At 36.7% G+C, this 23620-nt stretch overlaps 1 protein-coding gene across 1 annotated transcript in view; it reads right to left on the bottom strand.

Annotated features, from left to right (window-relative positions):
- The window catches only part of Tenm1 (teneurin transmembrane protein 1), a 788119-nt gene that overhangs the window by 54879 nt on the left and 709620 nt on the right, over positions 1 to 23620 (bottom strand). The window contains exon 25 of the mRNA XM_010608026.2: positions 13663 to 13817. Within this exon, the coding sequence (XP_010606328.1) occupies positions 13663 to 13817 (155 nt within the window). The remainder of the gene's footprint in view (positions 1 to 13662; positions 13818 to 23620) is intronic.

Consider the following 23620-nt stretch of genomic DNA (forward strand, 5'->3'; position numbering starts at 1 on the left):
GTAAAAAAAAAAAAAAGGCTCACATTTTCTTCCCACAGGACGATATTCTACTGCCATGGAGAAATTCCCCCAAGTTTCTGGGTTTTGAAAATCCTGACCTCTTTCCCAGTCCTAAAGATGGTGCCTATGTACTACAGATATTATTTTTCCTTTTTCCTTTTTTAACCGTGTAACACCTGTCAGGCATACCCCCTATATGAAATAGTGTTTGATTAAATAATATGGTTTCTGTTCTCCTGACTAAATCTTAACTAACAGTGATAGCATGAATCCATACACAAAAATAGAGCCAGAATAATACACTACTGTAGGCCAGTGGTAACGTAAACTAGTAAGGGTGAAACCAGTAAAAATGTACAAGAACCAGCAAGGGCCACCTTGTTATTAACCAGTAACTTTCCCTAAATATGTACTGGCCTAGGAGAGTGGTTGCCACCTGTGTGCATCATGGAGAGCTCTATAAGGTTTCCCATCACTGGTCTAGGAACTTCCTAAGTAATAGGTACTGAAATTGCCATAAAGTCCAAAAAATATCCATAAAAATAAATTAAATATACCTGGATATTATAAAGTTGATTCTGACTGACTTTAACTAAACTTTCTCTGACTCTCTGGAAATGCTATATGGATGTTAGTATTCTCTCAAAACTCCTCATTTTTATGATTTTTCAAGGTAATGTCATAGTGGATCATGTGATTCTCCCATGTGTTTTTTTAGGCACAATTCTATAGCAGATAATGTAGGAGGCTGTCCTACAACAATGCTTCCCACATATTCAGAATTTATTTATTAATAGTAGTATGTTGGGTGTTTGCTATTAAACTTCCTTTATATTCCAACTTTGCTTCCGTGTCAGACACTGGAATCTATCCTTTAGGATTATCTTCTTGATCTGTCATTAGAGGTGTGTTTTGAGGTGGACCAAATGAATACCTGATTTTCATATGTGTCTCAAGATAGACACCCCTCAACAAGTATAGCTGTTTATAAATGTTTTACATACCCCTGTGTTCTCTTTTCCAAATAAACTAATTTTGCATGAGTAGATGGGAAAAATTCTAGACAAGAGAACTATCTTTGAGTTGAATTTCCATTTGACAAAGAAAAGTTGGCATTGATTCATGTACTTTCCCCTCCCACGGTTAACAGACAGCGAGGGCATGGTTAAAGTTATAGTCTGAAATACAGTTAGGCCAACAGGCTTAATGTTGGGACATAGCCAAGGATGCTGGCCCTAAAATCTTTAGACACTAACCTTTGAATTTACCAACTAGACATTTCTGTATCTTAGAGAGCTTCAGGTGCATCTCAGGTCATGGAGTATTCAAGCAAAATGTGTGAAAGACTGAGTGGTTCAAAGTAATTTGCAAGCTTTGCATCTTGTGACTCTCCCTGAACTTTGAAGATGCTTTTTCCTCTGGTGCTTAATAGTTTTAATAAGAGCTAACATGCCATTGTCCTTTGTGTAGAAAGAGGACACTGCTGAGGGAGTTTTATTTATGTGATAAATTACATTTTCGATATAGCATTGAGCACGGTACTTGACTTTTATTTTAAGGCCTTTGACAACTCTGGCTATTTGCTTCTGTGCAGACATTTCATCAGAACTTGGATATCCTGAAGTTGAAGATGTTGGCTTGCTATTCTGTACTTCTCCGAAAAACAAGCTGAGCTGTCATTTTGGAAGAAGCAATGCAAATATCTCTGATAATAGGTTATTATATTAGATTTTACTGATTGTGATTTTTTTTTAACCTAGGACATGCAGACTTAGTACGTATGGTTAAACAATGAGTGCAAGTGAATTTGGAGAAATGAAACAATATTTAAAAGAACTTTATGGATAATCTTGTTGTTTCTCCAAATTTATCATTTTATTACATTTAGTTATATATTAATTTTTAAAAAAACTAGTAGACATCTTTGGAGCCTGTATCCTGATAAAAATAGAGGAGGCACTGGATAGATGAAGGAACTCATAGACTAAATTTACTTCAAAAATCCTATGCAATTGCTTTCTTCTTATGATACATCAGCTTCATAACTTCTTTTGGATTTTACACTTAGTTGGGAGCCTTTTTGTTTTGTTGTGAGAGTCATATTCTTCATATTGACCTAGATAGATTGTCTTCTTTATTATCTATACTACTATGTATTTTTAGTGAAATTGACCCACCTAGAATAGCTGCAGGCCAACCACTGAATAAGGTGTTATTTTATCTCTTGATTCCAAAGAGATGTAAAGCATTCTAAAATAGCAAATTCAAAGACGTATGAACTGCTCATTAGGTTCTATCCTCAGCTCCAAAATCAGCATATCACTTCTTGGAAAAAAGAAAGAAAACGAAGGATTTGGAGCACTGTTCAATGAATGCTCATTAACTGATCTAAACAAAGCTCCACATTAGCGTGAGGCAGAGGAAACGTTCTGTGAAGTTAAAAACTGGTTAAGACCAGTCTCTGTTGTACATATTTACTACAGCCCATCAAACATGCCTCTCTCGAAAGGTACATATATGTGAAATGGACAGAATGGAAGATGACATAATTTCCTTTATCAGTTCGAAAGTTTTCCTTGGATCTTTTTATAGCAGCTCTGTAAATAAATTATCAGTTCAATTTTCCATTTTTGAAGTGGAAGATCAAACATTATTACTACTAGAAATAGTAATAGTAGTAATTTTCTGAGTATATATGAACCAAACTCTTTGCTAACTGATTTATGCAAATTATCTCATTGAATCTTCACAACCACACTGTGAGGAAGAAAATATTGTCATCTTTATTTATGGATAAATAATTTTATTTTCCCCAAGGTACATACCAAGAATGAATCCAAGACTGAATCCCAGTCTGTGTTCCCAACTGCCTTTTATATAGGCAGTCTGTGTTCTCATCTACTATGCTTTACTGACTTTCTATAAATATGAAGGAGAGTCTACCCTAAAGACCTGACTTTGACTTTCAGTTCTTTGTTTTTCTTTAAATCTCTTTCCCCTTCCTTCCTTTATCCTCCCCCATCTCTTGTTGAAAAAGTTCCTTCCCATTTGAAAAAGTTCTTCCTACTTCCTAATATCCACCCTCTATTTTGCTCCTTATTTACATGTGCTTTGGGTTTCTCATATAAGAGAAACAATGTGGTATTTTACTTGTGTGTCTTATTTATCTCACTTAAGATTATGGTCTCCAGGTGCATCCATTTACGTAAAAATTTAAAGAAAAAGAAGAGTTGGAGGAAAAAAATGGAAATAGAGCTTTTTCAAATTAGAAGGGAAGGATTGGAAGGAGGGGAGGAGAAGTGGACCAAAGACAGAATTAAGATGTACTATATACCCGTAAAAATCCCCCATGATAAATGGGAGACCATTATATATTATGAACACATAAAAATAAAGAAATAAATAAAAACTAAGGACCTTACTTTGTCTCTTACATCCACTGTTAACGAATTAGAGAAAGGTTTACCTTTCCTTTGCAGTTGTAGGGGTTTACCCTGCGTATGATAGAGCCAGGAGAGCTAGGTTTGGACTCAATGAACATATCCAGCAATGCATTTAAATTACACATTGATAATGATAGATATTACAAAATCAGAATAACCACCTTGCAGCGTCATTTTGTTCTTGCGTCCTCCCATTTTAGCAAGTATATGATGAACCAACAGAAAATATTTCCTGAAGTTGCCAGTTAGCATTTTACATCATCCCTTATATTTGCAAAGCACTTCTTACTTTTACAAGTGTTTTCATATTTAAAAAGAGAGGCCACTTACTCAACAATTTGGTAATTTATTGAATTAGCCTTCATAAGGAGGAATAATTAACCAACTCTAAAACTCTAGTGTCAGTTTTCCAAATGTAGTGCCGAGTCTGAAATTGCAGAGAACCTTCTTTTGGATCAAGAAGCAGACAAAAATGGCTAAATTCCTCTATAACACTGAATTTAAAGAAATAAGAATAAATGATTCAGGGAAATGTGTTCTTTTTGTAAAATACATAAATGCCAACTAACAGTAGTGCTTACTTAGCATTATTTTTTTCAGCTATAAACTCTAACATACCTTTCATTTACAGGTGAGTAATATGCAGAGTCGTTTTCTAAATATTTTCTGAGGACATTGTTAAATCAAAGTCTAAACAACTGTAACTGTCATCTTATACTCTGTGATAACATACCTTGATTGCTATCTAGATTGAGGTTAGTGACACTTTCCTTCCACTTGCCCAATGGACTGGTGTGGCAAATGAACACATGAGAAATCAAGGTTATGTGTAAGGCCATATGTTCTCTCAGTCAGTCCAACAATTTACAGTTGCATGATCTTTTCTAAAAGGAAAGTTCTTTCATATGTATTTTGGCTGTGACTGGTGATTTGACCGAGTATGTATGGCACAAACAAATAGGGGAGAATATTGCTGATTTAGAGCGCTTACATTTGCAGCCCTGCAATACTCAATTGCTGAGTAGTTAGACTGCTGTACTATTGATGTCGTTTAGGCATAAGAACAGTGAAAGCAAATGGGAAAATCCATTGGAAGTTTGGCTGGTATGACTTTCAATGCCTCCCAATACATTACTTAATGGTTACTATGCAAATAATTGATTCAATTGGTTAAATTAGCCATGACCAATTAGGATGGAGTGTTTGGCGAAAGGATCGTGAAGTAATTTTTTGGTCCTAACTACTACTCTATAGGTCTCATTAATCTGCTGTTTGGTCCTCTCTCCACTCCCCAACCCTCTCTTATCCTTTCTATCATTTCTCTTTCCTTCCACCTAGCTGACCCCTGAGAATAGTGTTTCCTGACATTTCAGGTACCTTGGTTTCATCTTCTCTCTATTGCTGTTGACCTGCAACTCGTTCTTTACTTGAATTGCAAATCTCTCTATCAGAATTATTTGTAGTGTGACCACAGTTATTTCCTTGCGTTGACAGTGAGAATGGTACCATAGACAATCGCTGAAGCATTAAGAGGTTATGGTGGGGGTGGAGGGAGGGAGATTTTCATCTCCAATGGCAAGAACTTTTAAAATAAACTTCCTTTTTTCCCCCTAGGAGATTCCTTTATTCAAGGAAACTTATTACAATTCAGATTTTTCTTGATTCCCTACAGAGTTTCACAAAACTCAGAAGTCTGTCCCTGCAGGGAATTTCATCTATAATGGCCTTCATTGGAAAGATCTAATTTCGTTCTCTTTCAGTGTGCACATGAGAGAATGATGGAAGTGCACAAAGAAAGGCAAGTAAATCCTGAAATACTTGAGTTTCAGTGTCATCCATATTTCTCAGGGTGATGGAGGACATTCTATAAACACGAAACAGTTTGGGGGGGGAAGAGGGAGAGAAAGAGAGAGAGAGAGAGAGAGAGAGAGAGAGAGAGAGAGAGAGAGAGAGAGGGAGAGAGAGGGAGAGACAGACAGGAGTTTAGGAAGGAGAAAAGAAGGTGCCTTTTCTTATTAAACTACTTTGTTCTTTTATTTCATTCAGTCTCCCCAGACGGCTGTAACTTTTCATGCTTGGATGTTATTATATATATATTTTGAAAACAACAGCAAATGCTGAATCTACTTGTATAATGTTTAATTGACATATAGATTTTGAAAAGAAGGCTTTATATTTCCTCTCCTATCCAATTAAGGTTAGTTTATTTGAAGCTTATAAAATATTCTGGAGACAATAGAAAATGGCTTTTCCAGTTTTGTAGAGATTGGAAGACAAGCAGGGAAGGCAGAGGTCTGCTGCTTGGGACAGGTGCTATAATGCTGATGGATGAGAGAGAAGGGAAGTTTTGCTTTTTCTCTTAAGGAAAATGGCCACAGCAACCCAAATTAGAAATAAAGAGCAAAATAAAAGATACATGATAGGACGTAGAAAGATAGATCTTTCTCAAATGGACAGGGGATCAAGAGATGGAGGGAGGACGGAGGGACAGGAAAGGGGATGAAAAGAGAAATAAGGTGTGCTCTATTCATATACCAACTCTCTACAAGGAATGTAATTATTTTGTACTGCAGACAAGTACTAATAAAAGTGAAAAAGAAAATGATCACAAAGAATGTTGATTGAAAGTTACGAAAAAGCCCAATGTGGATGAACAGTCTTTTTTAAAAGCACCTAATTTCTTTAACTGAGTTTTTCGACCAAGAAGAATTACCTCTTAAGAGAATTTGCAAATGGATTTTTAGAATGAGGGTGTGTATTTGTGCGGGCATGTGTGTGTGTGTGGGGGGTGTGCGCACATGTGTGTTTATTGAGAAATAGCGGGCAATCAAATAAATGGTAGAAGATTAGAAATTGTTAAACATAGATCTTACTTCAAGAAGAGTCAGAAGATGTGCCCCACAAAGAAATGGACTGGGTCCATGATATAGAATTGAATGCAGACTAATATAAGGCCCTATTCCATGACGCCAATAACCAACTGTACAGGTAAAAGATGCAAGAAGTGAAATTTTAGCCCTCTGCAATCATATCATATGACAAAAGTGTGATGTATTTTTGAAAAAATTCGATTCAAATTTAGTTGTAGTTTCTTAACACATACTCTTTATTTCTTAATATTTTGATAAAGTGCCCTGAGGATCACCATAAGAGTTATCATGAAGTGGAAGTAAGCCTTGAATCTGCTGTTTTGCATCTGTTTCATAAATGAAGACTTCTTTTTGTTTATATTCTGTGTCTAAGGTCATTTAGAAAACCACGGAGCAGGGGATGGAGATTACCTCAGGGATATAGTGCTTATCAAATATGCAAGAGGAGTTAGATTCCACTCCCAGCGCTGCAAAAGCAAAACAAATACCCTAAACCCTGCGAAAAAGCAACAGAAAGAAAGGATGTCGAGTTGTGATAATCCTCGTTCTCCCTCTGAGGAGTCAGAGCACTTGTGGATTGCTTTGTGTTTGTAAGCCACCTTTCAAACAGACATGAATAAGTGGAAACACGTTAAAAGAACAGTGAGGAGAATGGCGAAGGAACTCATAACTGTGCCAAATGAGGTAAAGTTAAATGCATTTGAATGTGACTATGGAGGAGGAACTTCGATATAGTAGTTTGCTGAAAACAATGTCGACGTTGGCATCAAGTTGACCAGGCAGAAATTCTAACTCTGCTACTTATTGGGTGTATGGCCTTGGCCAAGTTACTCTAGTCTTCTAAATCTTTTCTAAATTTACTGAAAAATGGTGGAACATGATACCTTATCATGAAGGGGTGTCATGAGGATTAAATAAGAGAATATAAATGAAAATAGTATAGTACTTGATTTACTAACATGTTAATTGCATAAAAACAGAATGAATTTATAATTGAGGATCTGAAGAGTCTCAGTGTGGTGAGCCTTGACATAAGCACAGCCATAATTGAACTTTGAGTCACCTCGATGGCACGGATGTGCCGTCGCCCATAACAACGGGCTAGTTCAACTGGTGGTCTGACCTGTTGCCTAGCAAATGTATCCCATAATGTTTTGTACAGCATTGTGACCTTTGCAGTCAGCTACACCCTGTTCACACTTTTGGTTTCGGTGTAAGCCTATATATACTCCACCCGGAAAAATAAACGGGGCCTTGCTACGAAGAGAGCATGAGCCTGGAACCAAGTCCGTGAGACTGTTTTCTCTCCTGCTGTCCTTCCCTCGGGTTTGGGACCTGCTGGCAGGATCCTGACATTGCGGCTCGCGACATTTCAGTAAGCCTAGATGGTGAAAATTAAAGATACTGCAAACATGTACACACACACACACACACACACACACACACACACACAAGAAGAAACAGGATCAAGAGAAGGGTGTAACGGAGAAAGAAAACGGAAAGGGGATAAAAAAGGAACTGGGGTGTGTTATGTACATGGACCAACACCATATAAGGGATGAAATGCTATGTACTATACACATATAATAATAAAAAAGTTAAAGATCCTAGGAGAGCTTTCTATCAACCAGAGAAATTCAAAGATGGAATGAGCTGCGTGAGGGAGAGTGCAAATTCCATATCACAAGAAACATTTAATGTGGCTGGATTATTTTTACATGCTAAAAATATTTTGGATAGGAGTCCAGCATCAAATGACTGGGAGAGGAGTAGCATTCCTATTGGATTAGCTTGATAGATAAAATACATTGGGCCAAAGTTTGCTTCCACAAAGACCCAGTTATTCCTCTCCTTTATAACTATATAATCTTCCCTGCTCTCCATTAGGCCCATCTGACAAATGGGTACGATTGGGAACCACGGAAGAGCATGTACATCATGTAACAAGGATTTGTGGAACACTGGCTGTGTGTTAGATGCTCTAGATAAATAAATCAGAGTGTGTGCCTTATAGTTAGTGGGTCAACAGGATTATCTATGTGTACAAAAGATCCACATTGCTTTTGTATGTGTTAGTAGACTCATTTTTGGATAAACATTAAGCTGGATCCAAGGAGTAAAGAAATGGGAGTGAAGAGGAGAAAGATTCAAAAGCTGCAGAATAAAGAGCCAAATGTCTTTTCTTCGTAATCAACTCATCTCCTGAAGTATTACGCCTGTTTTTTTTTTTTGCCTTTTGTGTTATGTTTTTATTTTCTTTTTGGCATTAGTGATTAAACCAAGGGTCTTCATGCTAAGCTACATCCCTAGCCATCTATCTATCTATCTATCTATCTATCTATCTATCTATCTATCTATCTATCTATCTATCCATCAATCCATCAAACTATTATTTTGAGACAGGGTCTTGCTAAATCACTAAGTTGCCCATGCTGGTTTCAAACTTGTGATCCTCCTGACTCATTATCCCAGAGTACTGGGATTACAAATACACAGTATGGCCTGGTTGTTTATGGCAGTGTTTAGAAAGGGAATTGTGCTTCTGAGTTTACACCAAAAGTTGAATTTTACCATTCAGGAAAAAAAAGGTATTGGTTTGAACAAGTGACTGATTTTATTGTCAAAACAAATTTCACTTCTTGAGGTGATTAGATTTTGTTAAGCTATTTCCTAAGTGCCATACAACACACATTTTTGTGAATAAATAGCACATTCCTCAACCAAGTGGTATTTGTGACTCAGATAAAAACAGTACTATTTGTTCAACACTAATTGTCATTGAGAAGGCGAAAGTTAGAAAAATATATACTTGGTCCACAAAGCTTATACTTGAATCTTGTCTATGTCACTTAATAACTCCAAGGTAATAGCACAGTATATAATCTTTCTGAGTTCGCTCCCTTGTAAATGAGAAAAATAGTACCTCCTTCCCAAGGATGGTTGTGTTGTAGAGACAAAATGGAAAAGTGTGAAAAAAGAGTCTCAGCATAGTTCCTGGCACATCACAAACTCACAATAAGGGGTAGCAGTTATACTTAGAATCCCTAGAGAACATCATGATCTCCTGAAGATTAAGACAGGTGATTGAAGATTATTTCTTTCTAAGGCTCCACTTTGTCTCAGAAAGTGCAGAAGACAAAGGCAAATTAGAGAAAAAGGACAAATCTGTAACATCACTTCCAAACCTCCATCAGTATTATGCAGCATAAATAAGGCCATCTTTTTTTTTGGTACCGGGGATCGAACTCGGGTCCTTGCGCTTAACAAAGCAGGCCACCGAACCATTGAGCTAAACCCCCAGCCCAAGGCCACCTTTATTGGCGACCTTTTTGTCGTGAAATACAGGGAAGGTAACAAGAACTTTAGGAATATGATTATATTTCTACAGAGGAAACCCCACAGAGTCCCTCTTCCTGCTTCTAGAAAGGCCTGGAGGTCAAGCATTGATAGGTTATTGCTATGCTACATTTCTTGAAAAGTTTCAAAAGATAGATCTTTGCACAATGTTATGTGCTACCATATAGGCTTAGAAACAGTGAGCTCTTCTTAGGGTCTGATTCACATCTTCATGCTGTAGCACTGGCTTCTATTTTTTCTCCTGTCTGTTCTTGTCGGCAAGAAACACGTGTTCTTATTGAGACATTTGTCTCTGCCCTCATCCATCAATAGATTTTGATTTACTGAAATATATAACTGAGCACTGTGTAAGCTCAGCTGGATCACCACAAGTACTACTGTAAACAACCGAGCCTTTGCTCTTGGAGGTGTTATGAAGTTCCCCACTCAGCTTTCTCCTTTTTAACTAAAGACAGCTGATATGCTTAAATACAATCATGGGAAACATCAGTTGCCAGTCTGCCACAGTTGTCTAAACAGACGGAAAGTTCTGGCCGTAATGACTGAGCATCAAGGCAGCTGTGCCATAGGCGGGCTCCCTCTGGTAAGCACTCTAACCACTTACCCATGTGGTTTTATTCATTGTTCTCCAGCTTTTGTCCATCTGTGCCCCACCTGGGTGCTATTAGGCTCTTACCTGGGAACTGATGGTTTTCAAAGCCAAAGCCTCCCCCCTCCCAGCCAAACATCTGAAAAATATGATCTATTTTTACTCTCTATATTTCCTTTTTTCCCACTCTACCATTGCAGTCCACCTACTACGAATTAGCCCTCTACCAAAAGCCCCCATATCAGAGGTACTCATGCTGTAAAATCAAATGACTTAAAATCTAAAAAATACTCCTATTTTCCAAGGGACCTCTAAATAACAATTGTTACTGACCCTGAAAATCTGGCTTCCCTTGCCTTTTGTTGTCCACATATCTCCTTTGTTTTTCTGTTACTTATCAAGTCTCTTCCCTTCAGGCTCCTTTGTGGGTTTCCGTTCCTCAACTTTCCCTTGAATATTGGTGTTCTTTAGCTTGGTCTTAAAGCTTCTGTCTTTTTTAATGCTATGCATGCCCCCCTCCGCCAAGAAATCTTATCCACTCCCCTATTTCCCATCATCACAGGCAAAGCAATCATCATAAATTTATTTTGAATTTGAGACCTTGAGCTATAGACATATAGCCACTTGCCTGTCAGGTATCATTACCTGGATGTTACATAGGTACCCAAAACTCAATATGAACCCATCATCCAACAGTTGCTTAAGCCTGCTTCTCTTCTTGCATTCTGTATCTCAGTGGGTGGGATTACCATCTACGCTTATCCTTCAGCCTGAAGTTAAGTCAGTCACCAAGTTCTTTTCTTTTAGCTCCAATATTTCACTATCTTTCTGGTTTTCTATATTTTATGTTCAACCATCCTCATTACCTGACTATCTAAGTTCATAAAACTGAACAGCGTCATGTCAATCTCATTGCAGAGTTGTATTCCAAAGAAATGTCAGATAAACATCCAAATAGGCATTGGAAAATGACTTAATTTGTATCGCAGTTGTGTGAAATGGCACCAATCATTGATATATTGATACATTCTGTTCCTATCATATCTACATTACTAACAATACCTCTTAAGTGGTCCCTGCTTCTAGCATTGTTTTGCTCTGCTCTATTCTCTACACAATAGCTATAATTATATTTTAAAATGCATTTCCCCGCTTAATGATATAACTGGTTCCCCATTTCCACTGGGTGAAACAAAGACTCTATCATGCAGATATGGTCCTTCACCATTTCAAACCCACTTACCTCTCTAGCTTTATCTTTCACCACTTCCCCAAATTATTTTTGCCATAATGTCCTTTTGGTACAAATGTGTATATTAGCTGTGTCTGCTGAACACTTACTATGCATATTCAAAGAGGATACAGTGTACTGTACATCCCAAACCAAAAGAGATGAGAGAGTTTTCGTGTTGGCAGTTATGGGTGGAAAGTGTCATGTGGAAAGAAGCTCTTCTCATGGTGATGAGGATCATACGTTTGCTCTATTTAGACAAAGAATTGTCTTTTCATCATAACTTTTCTACACGGAAACATAAATTGTTTAGAGTTGGTGATCTCATTACGGTCTTATTTTAAGTTAAAAATATCCCATGAGTGAATCATATATATGCATTTTTCTTCCCCCCCACCGTATAAATATATTCACACCCTTCCTTATGGTCATAAATAATGCTCCTTTTATTTATCTTCTTCAGGGTTTTGGCTCCTGAAAGGTTAGACTGTTCTAGAACTTGACAATCTGATCCCCTCAAATCTATTAAGAATTATTTGATCGTTTTGTCTGTTTCGCTGGCCTTCCAACTCTCAATTTTATTTTTATAACTGACTCTATTTGGCAGTTTCCTAAGTTTCTGGAGTGAGGCAGAGGCATGAACAGAAAGATAAATCCCAAATAGGTACATCTTTTTTTTTTTTTTTTTTTTTTTTTTTGGTACCAGGGATTGAACTCAGGATATTGCACTTGTGAGGCAGGTGGCAGAAGCACTGAGCTAAATCCCTGGCCCCAGGCACATCTTTAATGTTCCATGGAGTACTCATGGCAGGTGAGATGGGAGGAGATATTAGAGCTAGTGACTAATGCAACATTTCTTGGTTATTTCAGGTGGAATAATAAATGAAGCCGCAGGAATATTCTACCAGTAGTTGCCTAAACAACAGCAACCCTAAATTCCTTGCTAACAGATCCTTGACTTTGGTTCAGGAATCAGGTAGTAATATGCTCAAGGAAGATGACTCAGTTCCAAAAAGTCTCATGCATTATTAAAATACCATTTCCCCTTTGCTAGTGACTAGCAAGGGCATGGGCATGCGATTCAGTTCTGGCCAGTGTGACACAAGAAGGAAGTCTGCTGCCATTTTTGCCTATGTTTGGGCATCTCACTATATGAGATAGTTAAGTCTTGTTTGTTTGTTTATTTATTTATTTTGCTACCAGGGATTGAACTCAGGACCTTGTGTTTGTGAGGCAGGTGGCAGAAACACTGAGCTAAATCTCTGGCTCAATTAAGCCTTATTATAAAAACAACATTCAGATAACTGTTTTTTTTAATTGCAGCAAAAACCATCCCTTCTGATACACCAATGAATCACAGAACTTTCAAAATCTGTGCTAATTCCTTTGAAAAGATTTTATATCAACCTTCTTTCTTAGAGTCACCTATTTATGGAATGTCGGAGCATGGAAATCCTTTCAAGGATTGACTAGTGTATTTTCTTTATACTACATACCAGCCTCTGTGTCTGGAGACTAGAAAGACATCCACTGAGTTCTGGGATATGAAGTATACCCTATAATTTTTCTACAGTCTAATACTGATTTTGTAGAATGATTCTAAAATTAGAATTTTGGACCCAGATGAGAGCTACACTAATTTTTTCAATTTATTCTCACGGACTGAAAATTTGCTAAATAAATGTAAAATAGACCTTGAGGAGATTTCTTTTACTTAAGAAAACATGGCATCCTAGAAATAGCTCCTTATATATACCTGCAGATCAAGTCATACTCCCATATTCATTAGAAAAAAATTTCTAGAGATCCTTTGTAGTAGCCAATACTTTTCAAAATTTCTGTTATTGTTTCATTTTGAAATAATAAAATTATATATTTTTGAAAATACTCAGTAAAATAGATTGACCTTATCCTCTAATTGATTCAACTTTGGAAGCCTTTAATTGTTATGTCAACATTTCACCCAGCATTACTCCTATCCTAGCTTACTGTTTTTCCCATCGAAGTTTTTCTGAAGAGGAAAAAAGTAACTTACATAAAGAGAAACTTCTACTATTTCACATTATAACAGATACACCAGGCTTCCTTTCTACCTAATTTCTGTATGAGAAAATTGTTATCCATTTCCATGATGCCAAATGGTGATAACGTTTGAAAACCAGCTGTGCCTACCTGAGTGATGTCCATTCCTGAGTCACAGCTCAGTGGCTGTGTGGAAGTCAGACCGTTTGAGCCGATTACAGTTGTGATCACAGCATTCTCATCAATTTTCCGAATCATAGTCCCATCCACAAAATAAATGAATCCATGCCTATCAACTGTGATGCCTGTTGGGAGAGAGCAAATGAGCATTAGTAGTCTAGTGGGCCACATTTGCACTAAGATCAGTATTTTGAAAGAAACCATACAAATGGAAAGGCATTTTAAAGACATATGCATTCAGTTTTGCACAGTGCAGACAGGACAGTAATAGGAGAGGATTTGGGGGACACACATTTTTGTTTTGAAAGGAAATGACAAAAAGTGGCATACAGAGATAAAGCCAGTGTAATAATCTTGTCTTATCCAGTTTTACATTTCTATCCCCTTGATATTTGCTTATCTCCAGAAACAGAAAAAAGTCCTCTTGTGATAAGTATATGTACCAATTTTCTACAATGAATGTATTTATGCTGTTTCACATATATTAATACAATTCATTACAACAATCAAATAAATGGGAAAACAGGGTAAGGAGCATATGTTACATTTCTTTTAGGGTACAGATACAAAGATTACTGCTTATTTTTATGGTTGCATTAGGAAATTGACTAGGAACGTATTAGAGTTATGATCACTAATTCACATTGGTTAATAGGAAGTTCTTAATAATTCGGATAAACTGAGATGAGTGCTTTTGCCTGTATTATCTATTAAGAAGGAGGTTGGAGAGAAAAATTGTAACATTACATAGAATGGTTAAGGTTCTAGAAAAATAAAAGCCAGTAAAATTTTCAGAGTAATTTTTACACACTGTGTTTATTACATCCTGCTTTCTCGGAAAGCATATCCTAACAGTAATTAAAAGGTTTGGGTTCTAATACTGAAGACACCACTTACAACTGATATATGGCTTTGAGTTATCATTTCCAAATTTCAACTTCTTCTTTGATAAAGCAGGGAAAAGATGATCTGCTTATCTATCTAAGGTCACCAACTAACTGTTTAGGTTTGCCAGGACTGCCGCAAGGCTTTGTTTACAAACCTTGGGAGTCCTTGACAAATGGGGATGCTTTGGTTTCTATACGCTTAGATTGTTGCATCCTAGGAAATAATACATAAAAAACATCAGACATTCATAAAGAACATATGACTCAAGGTCCATTTCCTTTGGTGCTTTTGACAGGGCTCTTAAAATAACCACATGGGTTTTCAGTAGTCACACTTATCTGAGGGGCCTATGTTCCAGGACCCCCTAATAAATTCCTAAAAATCATGGATAGTATTGAAATATATACATGTATATGTATATGTGTGTGTACACACACACACACACACACACACACACACATATTCTTTTCCTATATATACCTACCTGTGATAAAGTTTAATTCTTAGATTAGGCACAGTAAAGTGATTAACTATAATAATTTGATAATAAAATAGAACAATTGTGAAAGCATCCTACAATAAAAGATTTGTGAATGTGGTCGCTCTCAAAATATCTTATCGTACTCTACTCACCCTTCTCATGACGATGTGAGACGATGCAATGCTATGTGAGGAGATAAAGTGAAGTGAGTTATGTAGGAATCATGACAGCTTTAGGCTACTACATAAGGATTACTTAAGCACAAGCACTGTGACACCTTAACAGTTGACCTGGTGACTGAGACAGCTAACACGGGGCCAGTGGGTAGGTAACAATACAGTGTGGAAATTCTTGATAGAGGACTGATTCCATCCCAGTAGGATGGCACAGGATGGCATGAGATTTTAACACCCTACTCAGGGTGATGGGCAATTTACAACTTTTGAATTATTAATATTACATGTTCATTTTGTATTTTTGGACCATGGTTGGCCATGGATAACTTAAACTGTGGCAAGTAAAACTGCAGAAAAGTAGCCTACAATTTAGTCTTCTTTCAACTCTCCATAATTCAGACCTGGCAAAATCTAATGAGCATATGCTAAAGTTACAATCTTTTGTGCCAACAAGCATGTTCTTTTAATACAATACAACATACACACACATGCAAATTTTCCTGGCAAACTGGGAACTCTTGTAAAGACAATTTATAAAGCCAACTTAATAAACTGCTTTTAGATGAACTAATTCTTTGGCAGGAGGTTAATATTAAAACTTGGCTCTAGCATATAATTTGATTAATCCAGGTGTTCCTTATGAAATATTAATCCTTAACATCTAGAAAACTTACAGATTCATATTATCTTCCCCTGAATACCTTGACAGTTATCTATGCTTCCATGAAACCTCCAAGGAAACTAGCATATCCAAACAAGAGAATCCTATGTCAATAAATTCCTTTACCATTTATAAAGACACAAAAACCTCTAAGCAGATTTATTAGCAGACTAAAGATTGAGGCAAGTCAAATGGTGAAGATATGTGAATGTTTATTTCCTCTCCAGAACATTCCAGTTGAAGATAAAGCAAGGGGAATGTATGCTTTTTTTGGGGTGTGTGTGTTTATGTGTGTGTCTGTGTTTCAAAATCAGTTTCTTAAAATTTGGTCTGGTTTGAGGTAGGCTTATGATTTAGGACCATCTTTTATGACCTCCACATTAAATATTATTGGGCATCAAATACAAAATTTGGCTATCATAAGAGGATGGACTGAAAGATCAAGACACAATCCTGGGGAGATGTGCTCCATGGGTATTAAATCATGAATCACTTATAAAACATATATTGAACGTCACTGTCTTAGGCCCTTTGGTGGCCAATGGACAAAGATTCTGGATATACAGAAACTAAGATGAAGAGGACTACTTTGAAATTCAAGTAGGTTAAAGATATTAGAGATAAACAGAAGTACTGCTCTTACTAGGAGGTAAATATAAAATATATTTTAAATATAGAGAATATGATCCTTTTAAAAACTGAACAGATTCACAAAAAGGTATAGAGATCCTTAACTGATTTATTTGGGGATGTGTTAGTTTTCTGTACTATAACAAAATACCTGAAATAAGCAACTTAAAAAAAGGAACGTTTTATTTTGGCCCACAGTTTAGGAGCTTTCAATCTATGGTGAATTGATCCCATTGCGTTGGGCCAGTAATCCTACTGCTTTTGTTGTGTCATGGCAGGAGCATGTTGTGAAGGTAGTTCTTATGCCCAGAAGTGAAAAATTGGAATGGGCAAGGTCCTGCTGTTCCCTTCAAGAGCAGCACCTCAATGACTAGAAAACTGCCTACTACCCTCCACTCTTAAAGCTTCCACTACCTTCACATGTGGCCATGTTGGGGACAGATCCTTTACCAGCTGAATCATAGCAGAAATTTCATATCCTAATCGGAGCAGGAAGTCTGCATCTTTATGCTGACAAGAGTGAAGGGCAATTCTATTCCTTAACCACCACACTTCTTAGCCCCATCAGAGTGTGATGTTAGGGTTGATCCAGAGAGGACAATCTTAGAATTTACATGTTTTCTACTTTTAATTGTTGTGAAATTACAAACATTTTGAATTTGTCTCTCTCTGTGTTCATGACAGTTGAGCTCCACTGTTAAGTGTTCTTTGAAATATGTCTGGGCTTATTAAATACTCACTACTGTATTTTTCCTTCAGGGCATATTTTGCTGATAGTTTATAGAATATTTCCTTTTCATATATTTGTGTAGGCAACTTCTTTTTATCATGGTTCAAATTCCAAACAAATCTTTTTTTTTCTTGACACTCTTAATTAAATTTGATTGAGCTATACTTATGCTTGGTGTCAGAAAGGGCTTTGAGGGAACTCTTCGATAGGTGCTTTATAAATGCATTCAGGCGTATATTCATACGTACATACTTTCATTTTCTTTTCCTTACCAGCAAGCCAGCCAATCAACCAACTAACAAGCAACCAAACAAATTTGTCAAGCAACTAGTTTTACAAACTCTTCACTGGTGAGTCACAATGGATACTTACTTTTTACTAGGGGTAAAAATCATTTTGGAAAGCTAGGCAGGAAAAGGAGAATTATTTTGTTCACCATTTGGGGAGGTTTTTCTTCCCACAATGAACACTGTTATAACACAGGGATAATGATGATGTAGTATGACCAATTATTGCCTGTTAGGTTGAGTGGGAATATTTGACACATATCCAGTGTATTTTAAATATTATTCTTCAGAGATGGAAAAATGAGTGATTTCAGATCACATGAAGCCACTTGAGGGTAGAAGAATCACCACATTCAATTTAATTTCCTGTGTTGCTATTGTGGTACCCACATCTCTGAACCTTAGTATCCAACATTGTAGGTATAATTTGAACAATTGATTGCTTACTGACAGCGTTTTCACTAGCACTCAAAATACAACTGAAGGCATAGTCTTTGGATATGAAAACCACTCTAGGGTTTAAAATTTTAACCATTAATCATTTTAAAGCAGGCAACTATCTATTATCCATCTGTCTGTTTGTCTATCTATCTTGATAGTATTGCAAGTTTTGACAGTGATGCCAGTAGGTGGAGTTGGTGGTGGCGGCAGCGGAAGAACAACACAGAATGGCTTGAGTCCCCATACTCACCCACCCCCATTAAGTAAAACTTTGGGCTCAGAGGCCCCCATACAGCATATTCAGCTTGGAGCACATTTCTATGTTTGTGAGAAAATAAATAAATCCTTGTAAATTAGTGCACATAATGAAAGCACTGACAGACCATAACCTGGAAGTGTGAATGGTGCTGTCTCCATTCATCAGCATTAAGCCCTAACAAGCTCCTTCTATGGAAGGACCTGCTCATAAATAAAGTGCACCTTGTAAAAAATTATTCACAATCTTATGTAAAGTAGGGCCCATTATATAACATTGGAGCTGCAGTTTTTTTCTCTGTGGAGCCTCTCTCCATATGAAATGGCTGCAAATTACAGGCAAAATGATTTGGCTTTTTCCCTTGTCTTATTATCCTCCAATGAATAAATACTATAATTCTTAAGAAGACAATTGCCTAAAGCTGGGGAAGCCTGGATGGTTACTAATAAATTTATCACCTGTTGGGGAAGAGGATGCTGCTGATCAATATTGAAGGAACAGAGGCATGCTGATGTAAGCACTGGGAGTCCAGATGTGGAGCTTAATAGCCTGGAAATAGTAGCTAAAATCCTGAATTAGATAACAGAAAACATCAGAGTTTTTGGCTGTGCACAATGCCAATTTCAAATGTTGGCAGAAGGCATCTCTATACTTAATTTTTTAAAATTACAGCTGTTGAGACCACCTACATTTTTATTATTGTTATATGAAAAATGAAACTTCTTTCAGAATATAAGCTTTGGAAAGCAGTCATAAAATGTTCTTCATCTATAAGCACTGGCAACCAGAAAACTAAAATACTGAATTTTTTTCTCTGCCACAATCTGCTCTTTAATTTTATGAGACAGAGATAAATGGTTAAAATCAACTTCTAAGGAATGTTCTAAGCTCAGTATGGTGTCAGCTCAATCTCCAATACTGAGAGTGCTGAATTGTACTACTGACATTACCTAGTTGATCCTAAAATGTCCTTTAAGTTAAATAGAGATAAAAATGTTCTGCTTTGTTCATGTGCATTACTATACTCTGAAAATTGATATCATGTGTATGGTATATATGGAGACTTGCCAATAGCCCGAAAAGTCTTTTCTCTAACTGATCTGACCACTGTCCACTTAATTACCCACTGAGATCAGAAAGGGCCGAGTTACTTCTACACCATAAGCCTGCTAACTTCTTTTGCTAGGTAGCCATTAAATGGAGCTTCTAGAACTTCGAAGGCTTACAGTGTGTCACTAGGGGCTGGAAGGAGGCAGAGTTTAATGAACAACTGAGATGATTTCACTGGCTGGTTAATAATGGGATCAGAATTTCCCCAATAGGAGACACTAATAAGCTCAATGCACTATTGCATGACTAGTGAATAGTGACTCATTCAATCAGATATTTAATAAAAATATAATAGTATATTATAAAAGGTAAAGGTCAATTTCCAAAGAACTTAAATACAAATTAAAAATAATAAACATTCAATCTAATATTCTGACTGCAATGCCCTCTTTCTTTAATGACTCAAAATATACTTTAAAAGCTTTCAGAATCATCATGAGGAACAATAGATTCACTGGCTAGTTAACCGAGAATTCTTATTGACCAAAAGACAAACAAGGCTGTAATTTTGTTTTTTAGCATTTTGTCTTCTCTTCTGCTCTCAAAGCTTTAGACTTCAGCTTTGCTACAAGGCAAAGTGACAGCTTTCCTACCTCCAGCAACACAGTATTTCTAAAAGCTCACTGAAGCTGTTTCCTCCTTTATGTAGTAATTAATTCAAGATTTTATGCCTACTATGTGTAAGTCACTTTCTAGACACTGGGAGTACAGGATAGTATTAGATATGACATTGCCCTTGAGGAGCTCAAAAACTGGTGGAGGAGATGAACAAATAACCAGGCAATTACAACATCATTAGATAAGCATTAGTTTGCAGCAAATTCAGAATGTCTGGGGAGTAGCCTCGGGAGCTGCACTAGGGACATTAAGGTTACAAATGATTTCCGAGTTGAGTGAAGTGTAAGTTGAAATCTAAAGAGCCCCACTGAATTCTTGATGTGTCTAGTTTTAAATCCAGACAAACACTGTTGAAAATCCAGGAAGGATGGCTAATATTACAAAATTATAATTATTTCCATTTGTTGAGAGTACTCTGAGATTTCAGGTACTGTACTGGATTTTTTTACATATATTTTTGCACTTAAACCTTATAACAGCCTTGTTGAGTAGGTGTTAATGTCATGTTTAGATGAGAAAACGGAGATGCAGAGAAGTCAAGTGGCTAACTCTGGGTTACACATAAAGAAAATGCTAGACTTAGCTCATGTGTGTCTGAGCTCAATACCCATTCTCTTAACCACTACACTATTTAACTTAATCGAGGTTGTCAACTGCTTTACCACAGGCATGGGGTACAGACTGCTTTAAGAGGCTCAGAAGCACTACTAAATTATCTGTAAAATGTCTCGTGTACTGTTACTGTCATAGGGAGAGGGTCTATAACTTTTGTTAGATTTTTAAAGACTATTTATGATCCCTCTCAAAATACTAATAAACTTTGTACGTCTATAGATCTCTTGGAGCTCTACAGAATTATTCTTCAAAGATATTCTGTAGCTGCATCCCCCACAAAACTGATGAGTTTGGGGAACATACTCAGAGGTTTCACATGATCAGGAGTTTAACATGACTTTTATCATATGGGTTACCATCTTAACAATAGGGTCAAAACTTACAGACTTTTAGGAGCCTGGCAGGGACATAAACGTACAGGTTAGACCAGGTATACACTAGTATAGGTTTTAGGGGAAACTAAGGTTAAACAAAGAGATTGTTTTTTTTACCTAAAAGCATTTAACTAAAAAGAGAGACACAGTGTCAGCCAAATGAATTTTATCTTTGAAATGGTATGGATTGATCCTTGAGTTGCCAGTCTACGATCCTTGCTAGCAGACAATTAGGAGGAATACATTAGCAGTAAAGACATTGCTGTAACCAGAGAAGATCCCTGAACTTACAATAAATCTAAATAACCAATTTACCAATTTAGTACTGCCATTAAAAGTTATGTTTTGGTACTAGAGCTAAGAGACCAAAGATAACCACAACTAATTGTGATTCTCCTCAGCAAAATGAAGTACTTGAATAACTGATGATACAATGCTTTTTAAGAACATACCCTGTTTTGGTTCCCACCAAAATACAAACTCACAATTTGTTACAAGTTCATCAAATTTAGTCAAATCAAATCAGGAAAGTCGATGTCTGAGTTGAATTCAACTTTGGTCTTGCTCTAGCTCTTTTTCTTTTTCATTCCTCTTTTGAAAAATCATTTTACTAAGGCAAAGACAATGCTATGTGTTTGGCTATAGGTTTCTTTCTGAGAAGAGCTAGATAATAGTTTCCAGGCTGTTCAGTAATGAAGGGAAGGGAAAAGCATGCCACCTCTAGGCCAGGTCCCTAAAAAAAAAAATCCGACTTCCCCTATAAACTGCCCCTCTTCTCTGTAAGCTGGTTGGGTGCAGAGCATCCAGTGGAGGGCTCTAGGGCCTAAGGTATTGAGGATCATGAGACAGAGGAGATTGCTTCTGTAAGTCACTGTTTGGAGCCGTTTTTTCTCCACTCCTGAAAACACACACTGGACTAGGAAGTGAATCACTATTTTGTTAAGCCACCAAGATGGGTTATGTATGTTTAGCATAGTTGTTAGTTTGGCTTGACAGTTACATTCATCAACTGAAATAAGTTTTATTTCTTACGATTTTCACGAGCTACTTCTCTTTAATTTAAATTACCTTAAAATTGATGCCAAATTGTCACCTAGTTAACACCAGTTAGGTAGGTAGGTGTGATGCTTCAATACACGTATATATGGTGTAATGTTCAAATCACGGTAAAACTAACTTGTCTCCTCAAACATGTGTCATATCTTTCTGGGGAAAAACTTAAAATCTTTTCCTCTAGCTGTTTTGAAACACATATTATATTATTGTTATATATAGTCACCCCACTGTGCAGTAAAGAAGCAGAACTTTTACTCCCGTTTAACTGCTTTTTAGTACCCACTGATTACCCTTCATCCTCCGCTCGATATACTCCCCAACCTCTGGCATCTACTATTCAACTCTCTACTTCTAGGAGATCATAATGTTTTTCTTTCATGAAGATTTCCCTGCAAACTCCAGTTCATTATGGTCCTTTTGCTTTCTAAAGCACAGAAACTATTATTTGCTTATGTATTTTTAATCTGAATTCTTCAGTCTTGTTTTGTTTAGGCAATAAGTTACTTGAGAGAAAGAACTCGATTTTATGATTTAATCTCATCTCAACTAATCCAGCAGCCATGAGAACAAATGTTTAGAACCTTCCTGAATCAGGGACAAAATTTCTCTGCATTTTACTGAAGTACATCTAATTTGAATGAAATGAAAAGCCAGGAGATCAAAAGCCACCTAAGAATTTCTATAAAAATGAGTTTAGAAAAGATGCAATGATAATCTCTCTAAAAAACCTTTTAAGAGCAGTATAGTGTCTATCAGTTAATAATGACTAGAGTATGGGAAAAGGGGAGATTTCACAATCAAGAGCAAAGAACTGGAGGATCATGGATTAAATTAAATGCAAATAAATTTGATCTATGTGGATAGCCATACTGAATAGCTTAGTGCTCCCAAGCCACACCAAATTCACTTTTCTCTGTCAACATAGTTTTGTGTTGTGATCTTGTAATCTTGCCCAACCTTATCATGCCAGGAGTCCTAAATAAACAGAAATGCCTGAAAAATTGGCCTTAATTTTCTTTACTATGGACCAAATAAAGGAAAGTAGAGAGAATAGTGGCTGCAAGGTAAGGTTAAGTAAGGATCTATGATTACAGCTGACTTTTGTTACAGATTAGCTGTAGGACTTTGAGTAAGGTTTTTAAGCACTTAGCATCTCAGTTTCCTAGACCATGTATTACCTATTCACAGGTTAAAATGGTACGAAGCTTACAAGCACCAATGAAATGAAAGGGCTTTGTAGAGGATAAGGTATTACAGTGATACAAAGTGGTATTCTGATTACACAGTCGTTGCTACAATTCTTTCTGAAAGTAACCTTTTTAAGCCTGAAATCAAAGATATCCACACAGTCCCTGTTTCAATATTTTAGTTTTTTATGTTGGATGAACAGCATAAGATTTAAGCCCATAAAATCTTCTTTAACCTTTGTCAGCACAGTGCCATACGTGAGATTCACCATAGAGTGAAGGCAGTGGTTAGAAAGAAATTTTGTTAATTTAGGGAAACTATGGATGTAAACACCTTCAAGGTTTTATAAGGTAGTTAACATTTTTATATAGAGAATCAAATCACTGAAGTTCCATGTTGTGCAATTGGTTAAGCAAG

This window comes from Fukomys damarensis, unplaced genomic scaffold (genome assembly GCF_012274545.1).
Source record: "Fukomys damarensis isolate Sample0158 unplaced genomic scaffold, DMR_v1.0_HiC HiC_scaffold_39, whole genome shotgun sequence".
In the NCBI taxonomy this organism is placed as follows: Eukaryota; Metazoa; Chordata; class Mammalia; order Rodentia; family Bathyergidae; genus Fukomys; species Fukomys damarensis.